The sequence below is a fragment of the Poecilia formosa genome, unplaced genomic scaffold (genome assembly GCF_000485575.1).
Source record: "Poecilia formosa unplaced genomic scaffold, Poecilia_formosa-5.1.2 Scaffold121, whole genome shotgun sequence".
NCBI lineage: Eukaryota > Metazoa > Chordata > Actinopteri > Cyprinodontiformes > Poeciliidae > Poecilia > Poecilia formosa.
In genome coordinates this window covers 825,995-839,756 of record NW_006800060.1, presented here as the reverse complement: position 1 = coordinate 839,756, position 13,762 = coordinate 825,995, and the positions used below count along the sequence as shown (strand labels likewise).

General features: G+C 37.1%; 1 protein-coding gene across 1 annotated transcript in view; it reads left to right on the top strand.

Moving 5' to 3' along the window:
* The window catches only part of LOC103144107 (band 4.1-like protein 1), a 75,477-nt gene that overhangs the window by 4,147 nt on the left and 57,568 nt on the right, over positions 1 to 13,762 (top strand). The window contains exons 2-3 of the mRNA XM_016675752.1: positions 2,443 to 2,610; positions 9,213 to 9,317. Of these exons, the coding sequence (XP_016531238.1) occupies positions 2,443 to 2,610; positions 9,213 to 9,317 (273 nt within the window). The remainder of the gene's footprint in view (positions 1 to 2,442; positions 2,611 to 9,212; positions 9,318 to 13,762) is intronic.

Genomic DNA, 13,762 nt, shown 5'->3' with positions numbered 1-13,762 from the left:
AAAGATGACATCACAACATTTTTTAATTACTTCTAATAAGGCAGATTGACAGACTCCATTTTGAAATTGACTTTGATTCATTAAAATATGACAAGTTTTGTTTTTTGGTGGGTATATAAAAAATTAAAAAGCAACATCTTTTGTTTTGTTTAGTTTTCCATTTTGCTCAATTTAGTGCTTTCAACTTCACAACTTTGTCCCTCTGCTAAATTAACACCACTGAGTTCATTTTGTCTTTGTGTAATTTCTTGTTGTTTTACTGGCATCATTTAAAACTAATTAGAACAATGCACACTTCTGCATTTCTAAAGGCTAGCTATTGCTTTTTTTGTGTTTTTTTTTTCTTTTGCCAACATCTATACAGAATAACATAGCAGTTAGCATCTCAGTGAATTCATATTCAGCAGTAATAAGCACATGTTGATGGAGATGATGTTTTCATCCTGTTCCAGACTCAGCAGGGTTTTAAAGTCGAGTGTTTAGAAAGAATTTAGAACTTCCTGCTGTGTTTTTGTACCCATCTAAAGCCTTGCATGAATCTGAATACCTTTAAAACCCCATCAACAATCAGCCCAGCCACAACTCTTTCAGCAGCATATTTAAAGTACAGACACTGGCAGACGTCTGGAATGCTGCGTGCGCTCCCTGCTGTGGGAGGGCTTGGACTGATTCCCTCAACATTTAGGTAAATCAACAGTTTTTGAGCTAAAATCTCCAGCTCATTTTTTCTCAAAGGTTAAAACATTGAAATATCTAACACTTTCTTTTGCCATTTTTCATCTATTCATTTTAACTGTGTGCCAGCAGTGTAGATTTGTGTAAATGGCAACAAAAGATAGATGGCCGCAGCTACTGAGCTAAGCAAGCTCTGGTTCTGCTGGAGCTTTCTTCTTGTTAAAGATGTCATTTTCCTCTCCACTGTCGCTGCAAGTCATTGAATCAATCCAATCTGCTGGGTTTCCTAGACAGAAAACCTTCAAACTGATCTGATTAATGAACTGAACTTGATGTAATATTTAATAACTAGGACCAGTTTGGAAAGAATGTATGATCAGATTGAAATTACTTTCAGTAAATTCCTTTAGATGGTGTGAATTGATTGTGTACAAACAAACTAAATTGAATTGTTTGACAAAAGGTTTAAGAAGCTGACTTTCACTTTATTTTCATTTGGTGTGAGAGTGAGGAGAAGAGCTGAAAACAAAAGCCAAGGAAAGATAATCAAATGTATTTAAATTCCAACATTTTTTTCTGTTTAGATAACATTATTTTTGCTTTAAGTCAGTTTTTATTAAATGGGATAACACTGTTTAAACTCCGTAGATTTAATGACATTACTTTTTGTATTTCTCAATATATAACTGCTGAAAATCCTGTCATGAATTTAGATGTTGGAGATGTTTAGATTTTTTGTACTTTAGGTTGATTTTTGTTCAGTTTCTTTTTGTTTTATGTTCTTCTATATTCTGTAATGTTCTTTCCTCTCTGCACTTCCCTTAGTTGCTTTAGTTTCCAGTTCCCTGCATCTGCAGCCCATCAGCTAATTAGGACGCCTGTCACTCATCCCCTAATACCATAACCATTACTTAAACCCTGTTCCAACCTGGAGCCTCAAATATGAAGCAGGATTAATGAGTTATCAGGTTAGCCTGGGTCTATCACCATGGTGACTGCAGCTGTGTTTCCATTACAAATGTGCACAAATCTCTGTCTATTTTCTGTTGCTGTCAAAAATGTACAATTTTGCAGTTGTGGTGTTTTCATCAAATAAGACATGAAATTAAAATCACACATGAATAAGCTTGTTCATGAGATGAGTCCTTAAAAATGAAGGCAACAATGGATGTAAACAGCTACATGAGAGATATTCATATTTCAGCCATGATGCTAGTGCTCATAATGTATGTTGAATAAGATGTCGGTGTTTTATTCAGGCGTTGGAGCGATAAGCCCCACCTACATGGGAACGGCTACCTATGTGGCATTTTGGGGGAAATTGTCGTCAGTGACCTTAGAATGACACATTACTTTTTATGAACTGTGATGCTGTGAGAGTTCTGGTGGAGCCATCTGCACACTGTCCAACAAAAACAAAACAAAACAAAACATCATCCTATAAAACACTTCCTGTCATCTTCTTTGTGGTTTTCACCAGTAGTAGCATCCAGCTGTTGATCATGTGATTTGTGTGATGTGAAAAAAGGTGTTTCTATTACAGTTTTATGAAATACATCTATTTAACCTCCTCATCCTACTGCCAAAACCTTTTCTTGAAATACATGTTTTTTCGAAATTGGCATGTTCCATTAAGCAAATTTATTTTCATAGTTTCAACTTGTGTGCTGTGCATTCAGAAAAAATATTTAATTTTTGGGTTTGTGCAATTCCACTTTTAACTTTTGATGTTTTACCACCTCCAATCCATATTTTTATGTTTTACAGGAACAGAACTCTAAGCACCAGGACGAACACAGAGAGGCCGAGGACACATCTGAGAAGACCTCCCCAAATAAGAACCTGAAGTCTCCTCAGAAAGGCTCAAAGCGTCTTAAAACCTCCACCTTCAAGGTGGCACTGCTGGATTCTTCAGAGTATGAGGGAGAAATCGAGGTATGCACAATGGAAAACTATTAGCATTTGTACATTTTGTTGAATTAGGCTTTGCATTTTCTCATCCCTATTGTTTGTACCTCCCTTTGTTGGGATTTGTGAGCTGCATGGTGCTGCTGGAAGCTGACAACATTGTTCCACTTTACCATAACACACGTGTTACTGCGGTGGCCAGGTCTTCCTCTCCAGGCGAAAATGTGTTGCTGTTCATCGAGCTTTGTGAAACTGGACAATTTGCGCTCACAATAAAAGGAACTGGGAGCTCACATAAGAGAGGATGAAAGATAAAGATGTGAGGGAGTTCATGGAGATAAATCCGTTGTGGATTTTTCTTTCTGACCCGCGGTAACAGCAGCTCTCCTTGAACAGGTTTATCTCTGTCTTTGGAAATAACTTTGCAGGATAGCAGTGGAAGAAATGAATATCCAATTACAGGGCTGTGGAGGGAACTCGACAGAGCTTCTTCAAGCTGTTTCTGTGCAGGCTGAGTGTTTTCTGTTTCCTTTCACAGAATCTTGGAAGAATTCAGCAGACAATCGTTTGGTCAGGGAGAAAGCCTCCATGCACAAGACATGATTTCTACGTGCAGAACTGAATCAGAGAGCAGTCAAACTAAAATATGCAAGAGGTTTATTTTCAGAATATAATAAATCTCTCTTTTTTACATTATTCATTTCAATATCAACTAATCCAATTCATAGTGGAGCTAAATATTAAGTTTACAGACTAAATATCTAACTATTTCATTTGAAGTTAAATATTTAGCTCGCTAACTAAAATAGCTTGGAGCTAAATTTTTAGACTAAGCATTTAGCTTGCTGGCTACATATTAAGGTTCAAAATAAATATTAAGCACAGAGTTAAATATTTAGCTTGCCTTACTTTGTAAACTAAATACTTAGTTTACTCCATAAGTAATTAGTTTGAAACTGGGACATTTCTTAATGACAAACATGGTGAAAATATGACTTTGAAAATTAAAACAACCCAAATTATTGCTGTTCATTTTTGACTGCATAACTTTACAAACAACAATCCATAGATTTGTTGATAAGATTAGCTGATGAAAGTTTGGTTTCTTTGTGATTTGCTGAATGGAGCTAATTATATCTGCATTCAATATACAAGCATTCAACAAGCAGTGTTTTAGTTTCTCCTGAAGAACTACCTAAAACATGCTGTCTATATAGGTGCCTTTTTTTTTGCCTCCTCCTCTGTTCAAAGCTGCTTGCACCGACCGCTAACTGGGTACTAAAAAATCCATAGTGGTTACATGATTGCGAGTCAGGTGCAGCCAAGGAGAAAATAGAAGAGCAATGTTATTATAGCACGAGCACACTCCTGGGGATACTTTTTGCACAAGTGCATGGAGGTTTGAATGTGTGCTGTGATGATGGGGGCAGGGTGACCTGTGAGGTACGACTATCAGGACGGCTGCCATCTTTTTCAGCACCCTGAAAACATCCTGAAATCCATTCAGGCCCCTCAACACAACATACATAACCCCGCTCTGCCGGTGGGGGGGATGTTTACAAAACCGTTTCACATGAATCACTCTTCTTGATTATGAGCCCAACCTGGCAGCACTGAAGTCACTGCAAGAGAAAGATGGATTTGCAGCGTATATAAACTGGTGCTTTGCTTGAACTTTTTGGTGTTGTCATATCAGAATTAGTAATCTTGCACTTAACAAATTAGGCTTTTATGGAATGTGGCGAGAAGAAAGAACCACCATCAGAATAACAAGAGGACTTTGACTCTACTACTTCATCAAGAACACGACACAAAATGGAAGAAAACTTTGTATCAGTTGAATGTAAGTTTTAGACACAGAATTGGAAGTCATTCACCAAACTGGAAAATCTGGTGTGGCTGCCACATATCTACTGAAAATTTGCATTATGCATCTCAGGAAAATCTTTCACGTGTTCAGTGCTCTGAAAATATGTAAGGAGAATACTAGACATACATTTTGAATTGAAAATGTTGCTTATATTATCAATATAGTTTTTGATTAAAACATAATTAATTGCATTTAATTAATTACTGACTGTGAAATTAACAACATTTTTTAAAAAATCCCACCACTAGATAATTCAGGAAAAGTTGGATTAACTGCGATACTTGTTTAGTTAAACTTTGAACAGCAGTAATTTTGTAAAAACTGAAGACACCAGGTGAGTAAAACTGACCAGCAGACTTCAAGTGACCCTTGAAGGAACTGTATGTAAGCTTTCCAGTTTAGCGACTGTCTTAAATCTGAGTGTCGACAGGCGGCAGCGTGCCACAGCCTCCTGCAGCCTCTTGTCTGTCGCTCTGCTCTCTCTCTCTGTTTTTCTCTAAAGGAGTTGCCGTATTCCTGAGTTAATTAAGTTTTGAGTCATGGATGCATGGTGGAGCTCCCCATCGGCCCTTGGCCAGCAGCGGAGGAGCCACACCCACCCCGCATGTGTGGTCAGACCAGGCTGGGCCGATGCATTCCACTGGGCTATTTCAGGCTCGGCTCAGTGCTAGCTGCTCTTCATGTGTCACATCAGAGTGAGAACAATGCAGCAACACGACTTTTTATTTTTCTCTCTTTTTTTTGTCAATGCAATATTCTATCCATTCTCCAAATGCCGCTTGAGCGCTAACAAAAAAGTTCAGGCACTTTTTCGTCATACCCTTGGGATATTAAGAAACAAGAGGAATAACACCGCATCTGTTTCCCTGGCAACTACTAGCCCAATTTTACTGTCAGTGCACAAAAGGAGCCACAAGAAAAGGAAGCATGTGTGAGAGGATAACAGTGTGTGGTTAGGTGTAAACATTAACTCGGCCGTCTTTGTTCTATATTTAACTGAAGCTGATGAGTGCATCTGTAAAAGTGAGGGCTTTTTCTTCTTCTTTATGCGCACAGATGTAATCGTGTCAGTGGTTAAACCTGAACCAAAATGCTTGTTATCGTGGTTTCCGTGATGGTAGAAATATGCATCTTCACCTAAAGTTTGGATATGAAATGTGTTCACATCTCACAAATATAATATTTTAGAATTGCCTGCATCTGTAAAAATAATGGTAGTTTGTTCTGCGTCTGAAGCATATGGAAACACAGGAAAAATCAAAATGTACTCAAATTAGATTCTTACACTTTTCCTTTAATGGTGCCATTATTATTATGGTTAGCACTAGTGTGCACCAATTGCAGTTTTTTGGCTGATCATTAACTTTTAAAAAACCTCACCTGCCCATTCCGATTTTGAAAACAAAATTTGTGTGAAAAGTCATTAAATACACCAACAAAGATGTTAAGTTGGCAACAGTGGAGTGAATATTGTTAATTCAAAAGGGGTGATTTTCAAACATTTGCCAAGGTAGATAAAATTGGTGGACAAGATCGGTTTCACAGCCCAAAGTTAACCAACTCTTAGTTAACTCTTAACCAAAGTTAAGAAAATCAAGACCAACTTATCATAAGTTATTGTGCGCCCCTAGTTAGAATGCTAAGTAAAGGTTAGCATCCTAACCCATACTTAAAAATATGGGCTATGCCACTTTAAACTAGGGGTGGAAATTAAAAATGTTCTCTACCAGCCCCAGTGGCCGGTAGAGAACATTTTTTACCGGCCACTCAGATATTTCACCAGCCACTGTTTTTTTTCTTCTTTTGAATACAAAACCACAAGTATGTTTATAAAATATATGATTTATTTTTAACTCTATGAAAACCGATTTACTGACAATAAATTTATAATTATTCTTATTACTAAAAACATCTCAAAGCGTGTTCAATATTAATTCTGAGGGTCGTCATCATTCCTGTGTTATTCAAGTATATTTTGACTTCCTGTGTAGTCAAATTATTGAAAAAAAAAATGTTAAAAGTGAATGTTGTTTTTTTCCTGTTCAAATTGTCAGCCCGCCAAGGTGGCGGAGCGTTGCTCCAATCTACATGCCACTTCAGACTTTTACCCACATTTGGCCAGGGGCAGGTGCTAATTTCCACCCCTGGTTTAAACATTTTCTAATTGGCATAATTTTTTGTGTCAACGTTAGCATGCCAGTTGCTTATCAGATGTTGCATTGGCTGAATGCTTCTGGACTGGGGATTTATTTGAGCTGTAGCTTTGTGCCCTCTGCTCCTTTAGGGCCCTCCCTGGGGCCAAACTGTGTCAAATTATTATTGCTAATATTGTTATTACTTTTGTTTCTCATTATGAGCAGTTGTGTTGTTATTCTTATTATGATTAATAATGCAATTTAGGACTTAAGTATTTTTTCTGCCTTTATTGTATAATGCTTTATTATTATTATTATTTTTTATTTTTTATTTTTATTTTTTCTATGGCATCAGCAAAAACACTACGAATGCCTTAAAGACTACACTGGGCATTTTTCTTTTCTTGCACATATTTTTTTTGTTTCTTTGCATGTTCAGTTAATCACTGTAATAACTGTATTTTATTTGTTTATATCTCAATAAAAACATTGATGTTGGAATTCCCAGTTGCAAGAGCTCCAAGTCAGAAAAACTGAACAAAACGCTCTCACTGAAGCTGGAATTCCGACTTGCACAGCTGGATTTTCCAGAGGATCTGAAAATCAACAGCCAAGATGTTTATAAAAAGCAGCTGGCGATGGAAGAATAATGTGTTTATGTGCTTTTTTGACTGTTAGTATCTCATTAAACCAGTTAAAGCAAACATTATTCTGTGTTTGCAGAAAAGTTGCATCACAGTTTAAAGGCATAAACTCAAGAGGATCTTGTCACTTTCAGCTTGGCTTCTTACTAGCCTCTTCACTGAGTTCAATGATTGTGATAAAAAAGTTGTCTAAAGGTTAAGGAACAATTTTGTAATTACTTATTTTTATGTCTATTTAAAGCACACTTCAGTGAGCTGTGTGGAAAAAGAACCGTCAGTACTTTATTACTAAGTTTTACTTATGTAGAACACTAATAAATGTCTGAAATTCTTCGTTCCGAGAGTCTCATCTCCTGTTGCACCTGTAGGAAATGCAGAGTCAAAAAGTATCTGTTGAAGGTGAAAACCAGAAAAGTCATTTGAATTTGAAAGGGGAAAAAATCTGAAATTCCTCCGTTTCAAAAGCTTCTTTACAGCAACCTTGGCAATATATACAATGGACCTCTGCTTATTCCTGCTTTACTATTCAAAAATTCACCTTTTTTTCAGTAAAGCATATCTTAAATATTTTAAATTAAATGCAGCATGGGGAGCTGAAGAGCTGAGGTGGTTTGGACAAACTCCTTTGTATTTTTGCGGAATTGTATGTGATTGACACAAAACATTGTATAACTATGAAGCGCAATGAAAACAGCAGGTGATGCAACCACAGATCTGATAGGAATTTTTAACTGGCCTCTTTACTCTGATACCCTTTAATACAAAACATACAGTGTAATGCCGTTTAACTACAGCTGTTCTGTAAAGCCTCTGAAATTTGGTAGTTTACGTGGCAATGAGGGAATTAACCAGTCAAAACACTCATTAGAGTTACAGAACCAGACTCAGGAAAAAAATCAAGAATAAAATTTGTGTTATGAGAAAAAAGTCATAAAATAATAAAATCATTTAATGGGAATAAAGTTGTAATAATATTGGAATAATCATAAAATTCCTAGAACAGAGTCATGAGAAAATGAGAATAAAGTTATAATGTCATTAAAATAAAGTTATAAGATATTGAGAATCATAACATTACAAGAATAAGGTCATATATTAGCGTAAATTTTTTTCTCTGTGAAGTTATACTTCAGTTTAGGTTTTGCAATTAAGGAAATACTTTTAACTCATCAGCATCATCAGTCACAGAGGATTTTGAAACGATGTATTTGTTTCAAAGAAAGAAACCACTCAGATGACGAGCTGGTCGCATCAGAGCTAGATAACTACAGAAGCTTTGCTGTTCTCATATCCACTTGTTCTCTTGTAATTTTGCAACTTTCTTCAAGTAATTTTGCATTGTTTTTCTGCTAATATTACAGCTATGTTGTGATAATATTATAACTTTATTTTCGTAATAAAAAAAATCTACTAATAAAATAATATTCCTTTGTAATTTGCAGTTCGTCACAAGACTTGGATGAGTCAGCAAATGCATAGAAGAAGATGCTCTGCTTGTAACATGTAGTCATAATCTGACCTTAAATAGTATGACCCTAAAATATAAATAAAACAGCATTATCTTTTATGTCAGTAAGTCCCCAAGTATGGACTCATCATACAGCAATTTAGTTGCAGAAATATAAAAAACAGGATCTAGACAGTAAAAGATAACAGGGAAAGAAAACTGGTCCCAGTAACCTTTATAAATACAGACAATGTATTTATAACATTGTAACTCTGCATAGCAGAGTTATATAAGGAAACCTAGAGAACAAAAAAACAGGCGTTAAATCCTAATAGGAAGCAAAATTAACTGAAAAGAACAAAACAAACAGGGAGTGAAGTAAAGACAGACCTTAAAACAGGAGCTTTATAAATTCACAAGTTTACAGGAAAACCAGCAGTAAAAGGCTAACCAAAGCTAGCCTCAGGAACCACAGGAAGCCTTCCTGTACTTTCTCTCAAACTTTTTGTGTCTGTGTGTGTTTCTGTCTGCAGAAGCACTCCAAAGGACAAACCCTAATGGACATGGTGTGTGAGCACCTCAACTTGCTGGAGAAGGACTACTTCGGCCTGACCTTTGCTGACACAGAAAGCCAGAAGGTCAGTGGATTCAGCACTAGAACAAACTCACGCGGATGTATTGGGGCTCAGTGAACGATTTGTATTCGTCTCGCCTCTGAGTTGGTTGGTTCTCTCGGGTGCACTGTCCATCAAAGATGAAAAAAGTGAACATTTCATAGCTCAGTCGGGGCCTGAACAAAAAAAGCCATTTGAATGAGCTAAATAAATGCTTCATCTTCTCTTTCCAATAGTTCTGTGTCTATTAAATTTAGCTATAGAAGTATTTCATGAGAGGGAGAGCTGCTCTGGAGGAAGAAATCCTTTAATAGGATCAATCAAACCTCAATGGTCTGCGGCTAATGAAGGAATTGGGAGAACTTTTAAGAGCTGATGAGACAAGTTGGGTCAAAATGACCTCTGTGAGTTCTGGAAGTCTCTATTATATAGCCATGGGACTCCAGACTGGTAATTAGTTAATGTAATGTCTCAAAACAGTTACACTCTATTCTGTTTTGTCTGTTCTTTTATAAGAAAGATGTGCAAGTATTCCTAATGCTTGTGCCTTTCTTTAAGTGATGGTTTCAAGTTATTGATGTTCTGGAAGGCTAAGGGCTAGTCAGAAGGACCCTCAATTCTGGCTGAGTTTAGTGTTTTGAAACAACCCCATATATCTATTTGTTGGACACAACAGCATATTTGCGGATCTAATCTTTTTAAAATCTGAACAACATCTGAGCCTATAGTACTTTGACCAGCATTGCCCAATTGGTACCAATCCATTTGATTAGCTGTGTCTCATCAGTCCAACTTGGGTCTAGTTGTCGGTGTAGAAGGAGAGACTTTAGGTGATATGGAAGCTGAATCACTTCAAAATCTATGACAATACATTATTGTCATAGGTGACAATAATATATTATTTTAGCAACAGCCACATGATCACATGCTTTTTTTTTTTTGTTTGCATATAAGGCAATTGGATGGCATGGATGTTTAATAGTTTTATACCGTGAAGTAGGGCAGGACAGGAAAATCAACAACACTATATATCACAATAGACACATAATCAATATCAACAGATAATACATGTGAATATTCAATATTTAGATATTCACTGAACTCCAATCCAGAACCGAACAGCATTCTGGGAGATGTAGGTAGAGGAAAGACTTTAATTGCCCAAACTCATGCAGCTGGCTAAGCAAGATTGGTGGCATCAACTAACTCACTTATTCTTTGGTTGCCTAGCAACAACCAGTTGAATAACAGTTTCAGGTTTCACTTCGGAGTGAAGACTGTGAATAAAACAGGAAATACCAGTTTGGCAGTATTTCAGATATTTAATACAAAACTAATCAATAATTATCAATATTGGTAGTGAAACGCTGATATTGTGATACGTTTTTCAGCCATATCGTCCAGCCCTACATGAAGCAGTTATCAAGTTTATCATGTTGTGAGAATCTTACCATGGCAACCTTTGTACATCATTTGTTTATTGTTGCATACATTTTTGTAATGATAAAATTTACATCATCATCATCTTTTAAAATAAATACTTGGATTTCTTTTAAAATCCTCCTAATGTTGTAGTACATTAACATTAAGCTATTTTTATGGCTAATCATTATGACCAGGATATTATCTTCATAAACTAACATCTTTGGTTTCATGGTAACCTCTTCCTTTACCCGTTTCCTTTTTTAATCTTTGACATTAAATTAACTTTTTATTTTATTTCTCCCTCATCAGGCTTCAGTCACCTCACTAATAATCTGAACATTTCCTCAGGGTGTGCCTGTGATCCTTGTTGTTTTTACACGATGTAGATATCAGCCATATTATGGTGTAATCACATCTTTAACGGCGCTCTGGTGGAATCCGGCTATCAGTTCCTGGTTTGATGTTGGTTTTGATCAGCCTGCCTTTGGGCAGACCTGAGATCACGCTGCAGGAATACAGTGAAACATTCCAGCTTTTGAAGTTTGGAAAGATGACAAGACCAGGTCGCTTTCAACACTTCCAGCACATTCTAAAGGTTTTCCTAATCAGCCTGCGCAGGTGGTGTCAGCTGACCGGCTGGACCTTGACTGTCCGATCGCAATCTTAGACGTAATTTAGGTGTTTAAAAGATCAGCGGAATATTTCTACCTCCTCCTTATGCAGGTATTGCTGTAGATTTGGTGGAAACGACAGCGTCATCAAAGAGACTTATCGGAGCGCAGCTGCTGCTTCCCGCCTGCGGCCCCCTCCTGATCAGGAGACCAAACAAGCCGGCGAATTAAAATGTCATTTCAGATGGTCTTTCTCCATCTCCGTTGGAGGAATGAGAATTTAATCTCCGCTCTTCAGGAGAATATTTGTTCCCAATGACTGCTTCATGTCGCAAACTTAGAATAAAAGCGCTTAATGATCTGTAATTAAAGGTTCCTAAGCTTTTCCAAAGAGAAAAACAAATTGGTCAAGAGCACCTTGCTAAGTGATTGTCTTCACCCTCAGCCAGTTAGTTCAAGGAGGAGATAAGTGCCAGCAGCTCTTTATTAGTGACTGCGACTGTAAATGAGTGTGGAAGTGAACTTCATTGTGGCCTCAGGTCTGGATGTTAGAGGATCAACATGCTTCTTTCTCTCAGACTGATGACATATTAACGTCTGTCAGCGTTAATATGCAGCTGCTCTGCAGCGCTTGGCGTTCCACAGATTACTGTCGGCTTCCTGCGCCATGGGCGGCTTGGAACTTTGTCGCACGCAGCAAAATGTGAGTGTGAGGATCAAAATAACAAGTAAATTAAAGCGCATTGCAGTGCCATTTCAGTTTCATTTATGCTGCCAGTTCACAGCAAAAGTAATCTCATCTCGGAGAAAACAAGTAAACTTGGAGGGACAGCTCAGAATTCTTGAAAGGGAGGTTCTGTCAAAAAGTTCAAAGCATTTATTTTACCTGCAGTACATAACTCTCTTGTTGTGCTCAAAAAAATCAGAAGCAAGATTTTTTTGAGTTCCTTGTTGGAAACACAAACGCTAAGTTCACTCAGCGCTCAACGGGGACCTGAATCAGATTTTTTTTTTTTGCCAATATGTGGCATATATCTTAATTTTTCACATCAGTCTCAAAGGCCCAATTNTGTAATGTCTCAAAACAGTTACACTCTATTCTGTTTTGTCTGTTCTTTTATAAGAAAGATGTGCAAGTATTCCTAATGCTTGTGCCTTTCTTTAATGTACTACAACATTAGGAGGATTTTAAAAGAAATCCAAGTATGTATTTTAAAAGATGATGATGATGTAAATTTTATCATTATAAAAATGTATGCGACAATAAACAAATGATGTACAAAGATTGCCATGGTAAGATTCTCACAACATGATAAACTTGATAACTGCTTCATGTAGGGCTGGACGATATGGCTGAAAAACGTATCACAATATCAGCGTTTCACTACCAATATTGATAATTATTGATTAGTTTTGTGTTAAATATCTGAAATACTGCCAAACTGGTATTTCCTGTTTTATTCACAGTCTTCACTCCGAAGTGAAACCTGAAACTGTTATTCAACTGGTTGTTGCTAGGCAACCAAAGAATAAGTGAGTTAGTTGATGCCACCAACCTTGCTTAGCCAGCTGCATGAGTTTGGGCAGTTAAAGTCTTTCCTCTGCTTACATCTCCCAGAATGCTGTTCGGTTCTGGATCGGAGTTCAGTGAATATTCTAAATATTGAATATTCACATGTATTATCTGTTGATATTGATCATGTGTCTATTGTGATATATAGTGTTGTTGATTTTCCTGTCCTGCCCTACTTCACGGTATAAAACTATTAAACATCCATGCCATCCAATTGATGGATGTGATCATGTGGCCGTTGCTAAAATAATATATTACTGTCACCTACGACAATAATATATTGTCATAGATTTTGAAGTGATTCAGCTTCCATATCACCTAAAGTCTCTCCTTCTACACCGACAACTAGACCCAAGTTGGACTGATGAGACACAGCTAATCAAATGGATCGGTACCAATTGGGCAATGCTGGTCAAAGTACTATAGGCTCAGATGTTGTTCAGATTTTAAAAAGATTAGATCCGCAAATATGCTGTTGTGTCCAACAAATAGATATATGGGGTTGTTTCAAAACACTAAAATCAGCCAGAATTGAGGGTCCTTCTGACTAGCCATTAGCCTTCCAGAACGTTTGCCCTTAGCCTTCTAGAACAATAGCCTTCCAGAACATCAATAACTTGAAACCATCACTTAACCTGTCTGTCACGAGAGGACCCAAATTTGGGTCCTCTCGTGACAGACAGGTTAAGTGATGGTTTCAAGTTATTGATGTTCTGGAAGGCTATTGTTCTAGAAGGCTAAGGGCAAACGTTCTGGAAGGCTAATGGCTAGTCAGAAGGACCCTCAATTCTGGCTGATTTTAGTGTTTTGAAACAACCCCATATATCTATTTGTTGGACACAACAGCATATTTGCGGATC